Here is a 14,307-nt window from a genome sequence, read left to right on the forward strand (position 1 = left end):
TAAAACCAAGAAAATGAACGAGGAACCAACAGAGGGCAGTACACTCACGTGCTACGCATCGCTTCATAATAACCACAACAATTATATTTAACTGGTTTTGAAACGAAGAGTGCACCACAAGGATGCCATGAAAGCGCCGAACTTGGTTAGCTAGTCCTTGCTCCTTGGATACTTGGGCCTTATTTAGTTCCTAAAAAATTTTGCAAAAAATTTTAGATTTTCTGTCACATCAAATCTTTAGACGCATACATGAAGTATTAAATATAGACAAAAATAAAAACTAATTGCACAGTTTGGTCGAAATTGACGAGACGAATCTTTTGAGTCTAGTTAGTACATGATTGGATAATATTTGTCAAATACAAACAAAAGTGGTACTATTCCTATTTTATAAAAAGTTTTGGAACTAAACAAGCCCTTGATCAAAACTTACACACTCCATTTAACAGATCCCATAAGAAGGGACAATAAAAAGAATCAAATGCATCTGCACCAAACTAGTTGACACGTCAGCATGGTCCCAGAGTACTTGTTGATGCCGCAGGTACAGGATCTGGGTATTAGAAGTAATCAATCCCTTCACACACGCCAAGCAACCTGCAATCCTCAAAGGGAGGTCAGAACCTGAATGAAAGTTGGTCATTTGTTTTACAGTGTCTATAATAATAAGTACAGTTAACTATAAAAAGAAGATGAGCATGGACCGGACAGGACGATATGCACGTGCTGCGCATTTATTCTCAATTCTAATCATGTCTGATTAATTGCGAAACCATAAGTTCACCACAAGTATGACATCAAAGCCCCAATGTTAGATAGCCGGTCCTCGCACATGCTAATCAACAAAGTAGTTTACTCACACACAGAGACACGCTAACTTATCATCAATCTGTCTTAGCTAGGCTTGTCTCAGAGGAGAGTTCCATTATATGTAGTTTCCAAGAGTACGACATCATATTTAGAGGTTTAAGTGTGAATGAAATGACCTATCTTAGGGCACAATTTCACTTGATAGTTTCATAGTAGCTAGATAAAAGTATCTAATAGTTTCACGGTGTCAACTAAAAAGGCTTGATAGTTTCATAGGCTAGCTAAAAGTATCTAAAAAATTCATAGCCTCGGTAATTCTATACACCACTTAAGTTTTCCCTTCATCCCATAATAAGTGTCATTCTTGCTTCCTAATGAGTCAAACTCTTACGACTTTGAGCAAATATATACCTGTAATTTATGAGATAAATCTTTTGAGCCTAATTACTCCGTGATTGGACAATATTTGTTAAATAAAAACAAAAGTGCTACGGTGCCAAAAACCAAATTTTTTACGAACTAAACAAGACCTTAGTTCACGAAAATTTTTAGGTTCAGCTACGGTAGTACTTTCGTTTGTATATAATAATTATTGTTCAACCATGGACTAACTAAGCTCAAAAGATTTGTCTCGCAAATTACAGACAAATTGTGCAATTAGTTTACCTATATTCCATGCATGCGTCCAAAGATTTAGTGATATGAGAAATCTTGAAAATTTTTAGGAACTAAACAAGGCCTCGATGAAATTGAAACTCCTTATCAAAAATTGAAACTCCTTGGGCCTTGTTTACTTACAAAAATTTTTCAAAAATTTTTAATATTTCCCATCACATCGAATCTTGTGGCACATACATGGAGCATTAAATATAGATAAAAAATAACCAATTGCATAGTTTGCTTGTAATTTGCGAGACGAATCTTCTGAGCTAGATAGTTCGTGATTGGACAATATTTATTAAATATAAACGAAATTGCTACTGTATCAATTTTGCAAAGTTTTTTACAACTAAACAAGGCCCAAACTTGCACTTGTAGAAAACAATAGACAAAAGTCAAATCAAATTAAGAGAGGTGGCAATAGGGACAGATGTAAGCATGAGTTGGTTCATACACGCTCCCAACAACCATGGAGATGGAGAGGCACCGTTATTTATTGCTGTGGTTGGCACTGGTGAACATGAAGAGTACAAGGGCCAACAAATGTAGCCTAATATTTATTATTCCCTCCAAATGCCTTGTCCTAGCTATTTAGGTCTAGATACACCCAAAAATTTAAAACTTTACAAGATTCCCTGTCACATCGAATCTTATAGCACATGTATGAAGTATTAAATATAGATAAAAAAATAACTAATTACACAGTTTAACTGTAAATCACGAGACGAATTTTTTAAGTCTAGTTACTCCATAATTAGACAATATTTGTCAAATAAAAACGAAAATGCTACAGTGTCAAAATCCAAAAACTTTTTGCATCTAAACAAGGCCTTACTCCATGGGCTGTTTCCCGAGTTTATACAGTGTATGAGAAAGAAATCCATTTGAGCATTTGGGTAATGTAGTACTTTTATTTGTATTTAGCAATTATTGTTCAACCATGGACTAATTAGATTTAAAGGATTTGTCTCGCAAATTATAGGCAAACTGTGCAATTAGTTATTTTTTTTGTATTTAATGTCCCATACATGTGCCGTAAGATTCGATGTGACAGAGAATCTTGAAAAGATTTTAGATTTTGAGTGCACCTAAGGCCTTGTTTAGTTCACCCGAAAAAGATTCTCCGTTACATCAAATCTTGGGGTACATGCATGAAGCATTAAATATAAACAAAAACAAAAAGTAATTACACAATTTGCCTATAAATCACAAGATGAATCTTTTAAGCCTAGCTAGTCAATAACTAAATAATAATTACCAAATAAGCAAGTGCTACGGTAACAAAACCAAAAAAAATAGAACTAAACAAGGCCTAGAACTCCAACTTGGACCTTGTTTAGTTCATCCCAAAACATTTCAACGGCCTTGTTTAGTTCCAAAATTTTTGATAAAATGAGCACTGTAGCAATTTCGTTTGTATTTGACAAATATTGTCCAATCATAGACTAAGTAGGCTCAAAAAATTCGTCTCGTCAATTCCGACCAAACTGTGCAATTAGTTTTTATTTTTATCTATATTTAATACTTCATGCATATGTCTAAAGATTCGATGTGACGGGGAATCTAAAAAATTTTGCAAAATTTTTGGTGAACTAAACAAGGCCAACATTCTTTGTCACGCATATGCATGGAGCATTAAATACAGAAAAAAAAAAACTAATTGCACAGTTTGCCTATAAATTACGAGATAAATCTTTTAATCCTAGTTAATCTATGATTAGATAATATTTGTCAAATAAAAATAACGATGTGACGGGGAATCTAAAAAATTTTGCAAAATTTTTGGTGAACTAAACAAGGCCAACATTCTTTGTCACGCATATACATGGAGCATTAAATACAGAAAAAAACTAATTGCACAGTTTGCCTATAAATTACGAGATAAATCTTTTAATCTTAGTTAATCTATGATTAGATAATATTTGTCAAATAAAAATAAAAATATTACAATACCGAAATCTAAAATATTTTTTCGGAACTAAACTGAATAGGCATGAATGCGCACCACAAGCACAAGAAGCAGTTCATGATTACGGCGGAGTTAATGGGCGTAGGTATACAAGTATGATGGTCAGAGGGTACAAGGGGTGATTTAATAAGACACGGCGGAGGGCGCGCTGTGCCTCTCTCTCTCTGCTGTGCTGCTGCTGCCTTGTGGGTTTCCTTCACTCCAGTGGCGTCGTCGTCGATGATGGCCGACCATGAACCACCGAGCTGCTAGTTGCATCTACTCCTATGGCCTTGTTTAGTTCCCAAAAATTTTCAAGATTCCCCGTCACATCGAATCTTACGGCACATGCATGGAGCATTAAATATACATGAAAACAAAAACTATTTGCACAGTTCATCTGTAAACCGCGAGATGAATCTTTTGAGCCTAGTTACTCTATAATTGGACAATGTTTGTCAAATAAAAACGAAAGTGCTACGGTACCGTTCACAAGTTTTTGCGAACTAAACAAGGCCTATCTTGTACAAGCTCACACGCATAGCCATTATTTTACCTTCAGGACTGTGCAGCTGTTGGTGGAGACGATCAGCAGCAGGAGCAGTATAGGTACTGTTGGAGGGAGGAGGATATGGATGGCCTTTGCATGCATTGCAGCTAGGCCTTGTTTAGTTCCAAAATTTTTTGCAAAATCGACACTGTAGCACTTTCATTTGTATTTGACAAATATTGTCTAATCATGGACTAATTAGACTCAAAAGATTCGTCTCGTCAATTTCGACCAAACTGTGTAATTAGTTTTTATTTTCGTCTATATTTAATACTTCATGCATGCGTATAAAGATTCGATGTGATGGAGAATCTGAAAAATTTTACAAAATTTTCTAAAAAGTAAACAAGTCCCTAATCTCCTCCAACCGGCCGACGTGCACCACCGGTTTCCTCTATTGGGCAGGAGCTACCCTGCGTGCACTAAGGGCCAGTTTAGATTGGGAACGAAAATTTTTGGGGTGTCACATCGGATGTGTCGGAAGGATGTCGGGAGGGGTTTTTAGAAACTAATAAAAAAACAAATTACATAGCTCGTCAGGAAACTGCAAGACAAATTTATTAAGCATAATTAATCTGTTATTAGCATATGTGGGTTACTGTAGCACTTAAGGCTAATCATGGAGTAACTAGGCTTAAAAGATTCGTCTCGCGATTCTTAACTAAACTGTGTAATTAGTTTATTTTTTTATCTACATTTAATGTTCCATACATGTGTCCAAAGATTCGATGGGATGGATGAAAAAATTTTGGGTGGGGAACTAAACAGGGCCTAAATTATGTGCACTGTTGCTTCCTGCGTCACAGAGATTGCGTTGCATTGCTTTTATATGTCCGTGTGGAGTCAATGACTAGCTAGGACACTGCTTACCATTAGATGCCACGTACGCAGGCAATACAACAAGCGATGATGTACTACAGATGGCTAGTAAAGTCTCCCAACTTGTGAATCCGTTCAAGATCAAGAGGTGTGATGATGCGTATCTTCTGAGGGCGTCGATATTACACACAATGTGCAAGCAGGATCTACGGGTTCCCTCCTTAACTCCGATCCACCCCCGGCCCTTTGCACGAACCGGCTCAGTTACAGCTCCTGCCAACCTTCTGAACAGACGAACCACCAACATCATCTCAGTTACAGCCGCTGCCCTGCCCTGCCCAGGCAGCTGCCCCTGCAGCTGCACCTGCTTCTGCTGATCCCGCTTCAAATCCTACCAGCAGCAGCAGCCTACAACAGCTTACAAGGCAAGCAAAGGCCATGAGGACGCGCGACAGTACTAGATTTTGTGGTAGCTCTCCTGGGCTGCTGGGCTGGGCTGGCATTATGACGTGTACAGTCCGGGCATGCAGAGAGAGGCCTTATTAAATGGGGGGTGGAGGTGGAGAGATTTGCGACATTTAAGGTCACTCTAGCTACTTGCCATCTTCAATGCCGGCCTGCCCTCCCGTTAATGCTGGGTTGGATGAAGGCCATTCAAGCCTCCCTCCCCTCCCCCTGCATGAACTCAGCATGACCATGACCCCATCAATCAAAACCACAGTGCTGTGCTACCTTCATCACCTAATTTTCAATTCTCCTCTTCCTAGCTATTCCTACACCAAGAGTAGAAAGAACCACATATAAATAGACCCGTGGTGTGGTGCTGGTGCCACCGTCCACACCACCATGACAACCGAGTTCCTCAGGGTGAAGAAGTTCCACCAGCAGGAGGCCGCCCGTAGCCTGAGCTTGCAGAGGAGGATGGAGCTGCAGCCGGAGCTGTCGCTCGGCCCAGTGTGGCCGGGATTCGCCACCGGCGGTGGCCTGGCCGCAGCCAAGAGCTCCTCGTCCGAGTCCGACGGAAGCTCCCGGAAGAAGAGGAAGCACTACACTGCCAGCTGGGAGGAGCCTCATCAGCAGCCGCCGGCGAGCCTGGAGCTCCAGCTCAACGACCCCCTGCCTCTCGACTGGGAGCAGTGCCTCGACCTCCAAGTGAGTAGTACCTCTCTCTAATGACAGCTATCTATATGCTTCCAATTCTGCAGTTGTTGCATCGCATACGATATGTTCTTTGTTTCTTCCCGTTCCAAGAATCAATACTCTCGCTCTCGGTCAATAAAACTACACTGAATAATCCCACTCTCACCCATATGCATGCCGATCGTGTGTTCATGTGCATATAATGTTGTGGTATCTATCTAGCATGCCGACACGTGTAGTTTGCAAAAGCTATTAGTACAAACAGAAAGCCTATTGGCAGTGCACAACTACTATTCCTAGGAAGTGTCCTGCCACCGACGTGGCGCCTACGCGAAAATATATATAATCCTACCGACGCCACATCAAGCTGGCAGTAAATAGCAGGGCAACTAGTAATAGTTAGGCAACTGCACCCACTGGCCATTTGGTGGCAACGCATATGCAACGTGCGTGCGCCTGTATATGGCCATTTCCACTGCTAGGAGTAGGAGCATTTCTAAAGAAGCTCACGAGCCAGATCATGGTCCAAAAAGATGAATGAATGAATGATGCTGTCATGATTGCCTCATCATTGTGTATCTGTAATGCCTTTTGATGCAAGCTATGTTGTGATTTTTTGTTTTGTTGGCATGCAGTCTGGGAGGATGTATTACCTCAACAGGAAGACGCTGAAGAAGAGCTGGGTCAGACCCCGGGAGCAGAGCGTGAACCTGGACCTCAACATCTCCACGACTGCCGCCGTCGACAGCTGTGCCGTCGCCGACGGTGCTGCTGCCGCTGCTCCCGACGAGGATGATGAGCCAAGGAAACCCACTGGCCGAGCTTTGTTCTCTGGAGGCAACATGGTGGCCGTGCCGTGCGCCAACTGCCACCTCCTCGTCATGCTCTGCAAGTCCTCCCCCTCCTGCCCCAATTGCAAGTTCGTCCAGCCGCTGGCACCTGCTGCACCGCCTGCGGCGGTGATGGCCCATCGGAGGCTCGACGCCGCCGTCAAGCCGCTGGAGACCCTGAGCCTTCTCCATTAGGCGGCGCGCGGTTGCTCATCGGAGGCTTGATGTCCACTGGCAGCAGATTGTAGAAAGGAAACCCTAGTTGAGTAGTGGTGCATGGGTTAGTATTACGTAGTACTATTATATTACCTTGGTAATGGCTGTATGAATGTTAAATCATGCAATGCATGGTGCCATGATGACAAGATATATAAAATTATGAAGCCAGCCGCAAATTAAACTACATAAATGCATTGGAGCAGCCAGTCAATCAGTTAATTAATACTAGTTATGGCGACAGATCGCCGTTGTGGTAGCTAGCTAGAAATTGGGTGTACATAAGAGCATCCCAACCGTTTTGTATAATTGATTTGGCAAATAAGGGAGTTTGTCAAGTCTCAACAAAATATGGCAAAGGTGAAAAGAGGCAATCTCCAATGGTTTGGCATTAATCACTTCGCGTCAATTTTCTAATGCCAAGTGTGAACAGGTTTGGCATATATACCAATCCTTCCTCTCTTTTTGCCAAGTTAACAAAATTGCAAAGTCTAAATGCCAAACTGTTGGATAAGTGTTTTTAAGACTTTTTTATAAATACATGAATGCAAAGCTTATTTGCAAAACGGTTGGAATGCTCTAATATATACGTACTCGTATATACATACATTGCGCCAGTAGTCGGTACTGGCGGTGCACAGCAGCACTGCAACAGCAAGCTTCAATGAAACTGAGGTGGCAATCAGACAGTGAATGTATCGTCCTCCTGCATGCCTCTCTCGCTTGTGCCCATTGAAGAAGGCTGGTAGTTGCCGTGCCTGCCTCGCCCCTCGGCGGCGCCACCCCAGCCCACAACCATAAAGGCCTTTGACTGCCATCATTACTGGAAACGTGAAACTGTTGTTGGGGGCGGGGCGGTAGATTTGGGCGCGCCTGATATGAAATGAATGCCGCACCTACTGGATCCGTGGTTGATCCGAGCACGCGCGTATGTACGTACGTTCTATTCCCTTCGCCATGTCTCCTATCCCCAAAACACATGGGGTTAAGCAGCACTGACTGGAGTAAGAAAGGGCTTGATGAGTGCTACAGGTGCTGGCTGGGGACTCGACTCTCAGGCTCAGGCGCTCAGCGTGTGGTCACTGAAGGTGGAGGATCCTAGGATCATGGTTTCATCATGCATGCAGGTGCAAGCTGCAAAGCTACTACAGAGCACCACTCACTACAACATGCAGCTAGCAGAGTGCAGAAAGGAACAACTTCCCATGCTGATCTCTACCACCTGGTTACACCAAATGCATGTGCTTCCCCAGGCAATGCGAGCAACTCAATATGCATGCCCATGCTGGTTGCACGGCAAAGCCTTTGCTCCCTTGTTAGCTCTTGTCCTGAGTGCTCTACCCGTTTCATCGTTGGCCAGTCATGGAAAAAACAGGTTGGTCTCGTAAACCTGTAGTTGCTTTCTAAAAAGCAGAGGTCATTCCTCCTTTTAAAAAAAACAAACAGGTTGGTCTCTGATGAGGCTAGCAGGAGCACCCAATTTTGAGGAAGGATACAGAAGTACGATATGTACTTCATCTCATGTCAGATTGCTATTCAACAATTGTTATATAGGCATGTTTTAATCTTCTACGGAATTGAGTTTGTCCCTATAATTTTAAGTGCATGTAGACCTTTACTACTGTAATGACAAGTTCTTGAGAATTTTCAGAAAGTTCTTCACTTGATTTTGTCCTAACCTGCATTGGTGGTCCGTTACACTTCAGAAGATACTTAGTAACAGCAGTGGGCATGTGCTGAGTTGACTGGCCACAGTAACATGTAATTGCACTACTGGACAGTCGAATTACTATGGCAGCAGTGGCTTGTGGCACCACAAAGTTCTGGATGGGTATGAATGAATCACTGCAGAGGGGGCATTCAATTAGGTCGGTGTTTATGCTATATTAGGCTGCCGGTTGCCACGAAAGTTAGGTGGTTTTTCAGTTGCCCATCTATATGATGAACTTGGATAGGCCTTCAAGTGGTAGTACAACCTATAGTAGGATGAACTTTAATAGAGAGCAACCTATAGAGAGAGCAGCAGCGTAATAGTTATGCATTTATAACTAGAATGGACTTTAATCAACCATAACTAACTATACCACAATGCAAGATTGTTATTTGCAACAGTGGATTACAAGATTGTTATCTGTTAATGCATCTAATGGTCAAAGAAGATGAAGGCATGACGCTGATGCATGCCTAGAGCCATGGCCAGCACTGATCAGTCAGCACACATAATACTGACGTAAGATGAGACGTTAAGTTGAACTAAAAAGAAAGAACAAAGCTTTATTTTCTTCATTTGTATCCCAATACCAAAGAATTATTTCAGCTTGCTTTAATCCTATGACAACTCTAGATTTGTCATGTTTCTTATCTTGGATGGGCATGAGTAAAAACAAAATTGTTCCAATGATTATATCTTTGACTAGGATCAGAGATAATTTACTAGTAATTTCATATACCTTTCTCATGTCCCAGCCTAATATAGAAAATATTAAACAACTCCAGTAGAGGTGCAAGTTTCATAAGGTTACAGGGCGTGCTTTCTGGACTTAAACATATCGTTTATTTTCCTACTCCAGTAATAACCAGAATATGCATTTCAGATTTCTAGTGGAGATATTTCATGGCATATATTGTGATAAATTTCATAAAATGCACATATGATAGCATCACTTCTGTGACTTCAGTGAATAATTAGAAAAAAAAGAACGATTGCTATGCACCTGAATCACATATAGGAATGCCTTCTGCTGATGCAACAATTAGGACATCTGCAAGGGAGACACTCAACCTAAGAAGCTCCACGCATGACATTCACACCTACAGGAAAATTGTAACATAACTAATTTACATGATATGAACATATTAATTCAAGAATATACAGATGAAAGCTTAACAAAGTCACAAGGACTTACACAGTTAGTTGATCAGAAAGAACAGTCGAGTTCAATCGAGCTCATTAAAAGCACATAATATGTTCCACATGCACAACTGGCCGAATTCAGGATATTGTATCACGGCCACAGTGATTGTCCATCAGACTTTATCTGCCCATATACTCTGCCTTCTTAACTTTTAACTGTATGAACCAAATACAAAACAGTACCAGGTCAAAGAAAATATGCTCACCCTCACCAGTAAGCTGGGTTTTGAATATATAAAATCCTGTATGCTGCTAACTTATCATTTTGTGTCTATAGTCAAATCTAGTTATGAGATGCATGAACAAGAGGAATTTTCAGCAGACACATGAAACATGAGAAATATAGCCTTCTAACTTTGAGTGAAGGTAAATATTCTCCAGTGCAGCATATATATCTTCTGAGTGCGCATGTGAAACATCTGCTGCCAAAAACTCATGAAATTTCCCATCCACTTCGATAGAACTACATCCAGGATTCTTCTTTACTCCTCTATCTCTCATCACTGTTCTTATCATCTTCACCTGGCCCCATTTGCTTTTACTTGCATATATTTGGCTCATAAGTACATAGATTCCACTGTCTGAAGGATCCAGCCCTACCAGCTTATCCGCTGCACATTTGCCAATCTCTACATTACCATGCATTCTGCAAGCGTTTAAAAGAGCACCCCAACCGGCCTCGTCAGCTCCTACTGGCATACTCCTTGCAACTTCAAACGCCTCTTCAAGAAGCCCAACTTTACCCAAAAGGTCGATCATGCATGCATAATGTTCAGCCCTGGGTTCAATCCCATACACTATCTTCATCTCTTTGAAATGGTACCGTCCTTCTGAAACTAAACCACTGTGACTGCACGCAGAAAGTACCCCAATATATGTGATCTCATCAGGGAAAATACCAATTGCTTTGAATTTTTGAAAGAGATGAAGGGCTTCTTCAGACTGACCATGCAAAGCATGGGCCACGATCATTGTGTTCCAACTTACTACATTCTTGTCCTCCATATTCCTAAATAACCTTGATGCTGCACCCACATCTCCACATTTCGCAAACATATCAATGAATGCATTGCTTAGATTGACTGTAAGCTCAACCTTATGACTGACAATGTAAGCGTCATATAAGCATCTACCAACATCCAAGCAACCCAGCTGAGCACATGCTGACAGAACACTCACAAGTGTAGCATCAATTGGCTCCACACCTGCTGCGATCATGTCATTGAATATCCTCATGGCTTCCTCTGGCAGATTTGCCTGTGAATAAGCTGCGACCATGCAACTCCAAGAAACTGCATTCCTATTAGGAATTTCCTTGAAAAGCTTCCCTGCATTCTCCAAATCACCACACTTGGCATAGGCACTCACCATGCTCGTCCAAGAGTACACGTCCTTGATGGGCATCCCATCAAAAATTTCCTTCGCTGAGGCCACACACCCACACTTCCCAAACATATCGACAAGTGCATTCTCCAAGTTAACGCTCATGCGGACACCACTCTCCACAACACACTGATGCACCATCCTTCCCAACCCCAGCAGCCCAATTTGACCAGCTGCTGAGGCTGCAGCGACCAGAGTCACCTCGTTAGGCCACCCACCCCCAGCAACCACCATCCTGCAGAATACCCGCCAGGCCTCATCAGGCAAGCCACCGCGCGCGTACCCGTCCACCAGCGTTGTCCACGAGACCACGTCCCTGTCAGCCATTTCGTCGAACAGCTTCCGCGCGTCGGGTAATGACATGCTGCTAGCGTACATGTGCACCAGCGCGTTCCCCACGAGCACGCTCTGGCCAATGAATCCTCGCTTGAAGGCGACGCAGTGGATGGCCTCGGCGGGGGAGGAGGAAGTGGTGGCGGCTTTAACTGCGAAGACGATGGTGCGCGCGTCGGCGGGGAGGCGATCGCGGAGCACTCGGCGGAAGAGGGCGAGCGCGTGGGCGGGCTTTCCGGCGCGGAGGAAGCCGCGCATCATGGTGGCGAGCATGTAGGCGTTGGGCCCCTCGGCGCATTGGGCGAGGACGGCGGCGGCGTGGGCGAGGCGCGGCGGATCGGAGAGCGCGCAGAAGGCAAGAAGGCGGGAGGCCGGGAAGCGGTGCGCGGCGAGGCCGGAGACCGTGAGCAGCGCCTGGAGCTGGAGGAGGCGGCGGAAGGAGGCGCAGGACTCGAGGAGGGATAGCAGCGGGTGGGTCACCACAAGGTTGCGGTTTGTGTTCCACCCCGGACGTGGGGGCCGAGGCGCCAACGGCAGAGGGGATGGGAATGGCGGTGGCGGCGGCATCCTCGTTGGAACGCCCGCGCGCGGGGGACGATTCGACGGCCTTGCTAACCAGAGTACTAACCACTAACCAGTGCTCCCTCGTTCACTGTTCAGAACTTCAAATTTCAAAGGAAGTAACTGATTTTTTAGTTCATCGGGTTTGTGTCTACTAGGGCGTGTTTGGAACTTCCAAAGTCAAAAATTTCGTGACACTGTAGCTAGAGTCTAAAGATACTAAATTTCGATCAAATTGTGCAATTTGTTTTTAATTTTGTTTATATTTAATACTCTATACATACGTCTAAATACTCGTCACATCGAATCTTGCAAACTAAACTAATTACACAGTTTTCTGTAAATCGTAAGATGAAACTTTTGACCTTAATCTATGATTGCACAATATTTGCCACAAACAAATGAAAGTGCTACAGCAGCGAAAACCAAAAAAAATTAACATCTAAACAAGGCCTTTGTTTGGTTCTAAACGGTAATGAAAATATTTTCACCAACTCTCGCGTCCTCAGACTATCTCCAAAAATTGTTACCCAAAATACAATACTCATTTGTCCTTTGGGTAGTGCTACAGGTAAAAAGTTCCATACCTATTTTTAGTCTTCTCCAACAACAAGACCTAAAAGACAACACTCTCTGCAAATAGGTCTCAAGGAGAGAGGATATCCAAATTTGGGTTATGCCTCTCCTAATATCCAAAATAGGTCTTATGTATAGGTATTCTGTTGGAGGCTATAGATATTGTATTGAAGACCTATTTTAGATTTGGATTCTCAAATAGGTCTGCTATTGGAGAGACACCGAGGGCCTTTTGTTCTCTACAGCTCTTGCACGCCCACGTGAAGGGGCGAAGAAGAGACGAGAATGAGGGGCATCCCGTTCCACTCGATCCGGAGCGGGCTCAAACAAACACCCAACAAACGCAACTTGTTACCCACGTAATCATTACATTTCTGCTAACCAAACGCTATGTTAATTTTAAGACACGTAGAGAGTTAGTCATCACACTAAGGTCTAATTTAGATCTAATTTTTTTTTTGAATTTTGACATTGTAATATTTTCGTTTGTATTTAGTAGTTCAATCATATATTAACTAGGCTAAAAAGATTCGTCTTAATTAGTTATTTTTTTAATCTATATTTATTGCTCTATGCATATGCCGTAAGATTCGATGTGACGGAGAATCTTGAAAAGTTTTTGGATTTTGAAATGAAATAAACAAAACCTAAGAGAGTCTTATCTTCATAAAACTCATTTCTCTCTCTTTATTAAAATAGTGTTATGTCATCAAAAATACCTTTTCTGTATAGGATTTAGAAGTCGTTTATGACAGCGACACGGTCTCCAAAATATAATCTTGACCTTTTATTTTTATAAAAAAATTTAAGAAAAATGATATATGTATACTTTTATAAAAGTATTTTTCAAGACAAAACTATTCATATAATTTTCACATTTCAAAGCTTATTTAAAGTTATTGATGATTTATATTTTTAATGTTTTATCCAAGCCTTGTCCAAAATGACTTTTAAATCCTATGTGGAGGGAGTACATATGTGATAGCACTTACAATGCAGACTTTATCATAGAGTCTAAATTTATTTATTACCTCGAATAATGTGGACTTAGAGTCTAAATAAGACTTGGAGTCTTATTTTTTTCTACCTCTTTCTTCAATAAATATGCTGCCACATCAGCAAAATTTTATAAATAATATATAATTAATTGTCTTGGACTCTGTGATAGAGTCTTGCATTGTGAGTGTATTAAATTCAAATAAAACTTCTACTGACCTTAGCGATGCTATTGGTTTTTGAATTAAATTAGTTCTCTCGTATGGACCTCTATCCATAATAATTGACAACGTATGTACCTAAAATTAATTACATAATTGATCTATTCCCGTGCGCATGATCTAGATAAGGCAATGTTTTGTGAGACCATATATGTATATGAAAACCGTCTGATTTTGGTATCATCTATCAAGATTAGGGGGTCTATGTGAGAGAATTATACCCTAGGTCCACAGTTTTATTCTAGTTTCATCAAAATATATTCAAGATATTATCTAAATATGCACTATATTCTAGAGTTTTTGATGGAAACGAGCAGCACCGTCTCAACAATTTGTAGGACCCTTGTGCG

At 41.8% G+C, this 14,307-nt stretch overlaps 2 protein-coding genes and 1 long non-coding RNA gene across 3 annotated transcripts; 1 reads left to right on the top strand and 2 right to left on the bottom strand.

Moving 5' to 3' along the window:
- LOC110437652 lies at positions 369-6,699 on the bottom strand. The gene is made up of 2 exons (XR_002455556.1): positions 6,581-6,699; positions 369-597 (listed from the first exon to the last, which is right to left on the bottom strand). It is a non-coding gene; the product is annotated as an uncharacterized LOC110437652 (long non-coding RNA).
- Positions 5,316-7,166, top strand: LOC8058189. The gene is made up of 2 exons (XM_002442003.2): positions 5,316-5,939; positions 6,563-7,166. The coding sequence occupies exons 1-2, from the start codon at positions 5,634-5,636 to the stop codon at positions 6,950-6,952; spliced, it is 696 nt and encodes a 231-aa protein (XP_002442048.1). The 5' UTR covers positions 5,316-5,633; the 3' UTR covers positions 6,953-7,166.
- Positions 9,888-12,370, bottom strand: LOC8086125 (pentatricopeptide repeat-containing protein At2g22410, mitochondrial). Its single transcript, XM_002443047.2, has 2 exons — positions 10,243-12,370; positions 9,888-10,043 (listed from the first exon to the last, which is right to left on the bottom strand). The coding sequence occupies exons 1-2, from the start codon at positions 12,168-12,170 to the stop codon at positions 10,040-10,042; spliced, it is 1,932 nt and encodes a 643-aa protein (XP_002443092.2). The 5' UTR covers positions 12,171-12,370; the 3' UTR covers positions 9,888-10,039.

The sequence above is a fragment of the Sorghum bicolor genome, chromosome 8 (assembly GCF_000003195.3).
Source record: "Sorghum bicolor cultivar BTx623 chromosome 8, Sorghum_bicolor_NCBIv3, whole genome shotgun sequence".
Classification (NCBI taxonomy): Eukaryota; Viridiplantae; Streptophyta; class Magnoliopsida; order Poales; family Poaceae; genus Sorghum; species Sorghum bicolor.

Bases quoted from the DNA above. Each gene is read 5' to 3' on its own strand.
- LOC8058189 (XM_002442003.2), top strand. From the start codon at position 5,634: ATGACAACCGAGTTCCTCAGGGTGAAGAAGTTCCACCAGCAGGAGGCC. The intron at 5,940-6,562 runs GTGAGTAGTACC...GTTGGCATGCAG, and splicing joins AGCAGTGCCTCGACCTCCAA to TCTGGGAGGATGTATTACCT.
- LOC8086125 (XM_002443047.2), bottom strand. From the start codon at position 12,170: ATGCCGCCGCCACCGCCATTCCCATCCCCTCTGCCGTTGGCGCCTCGG.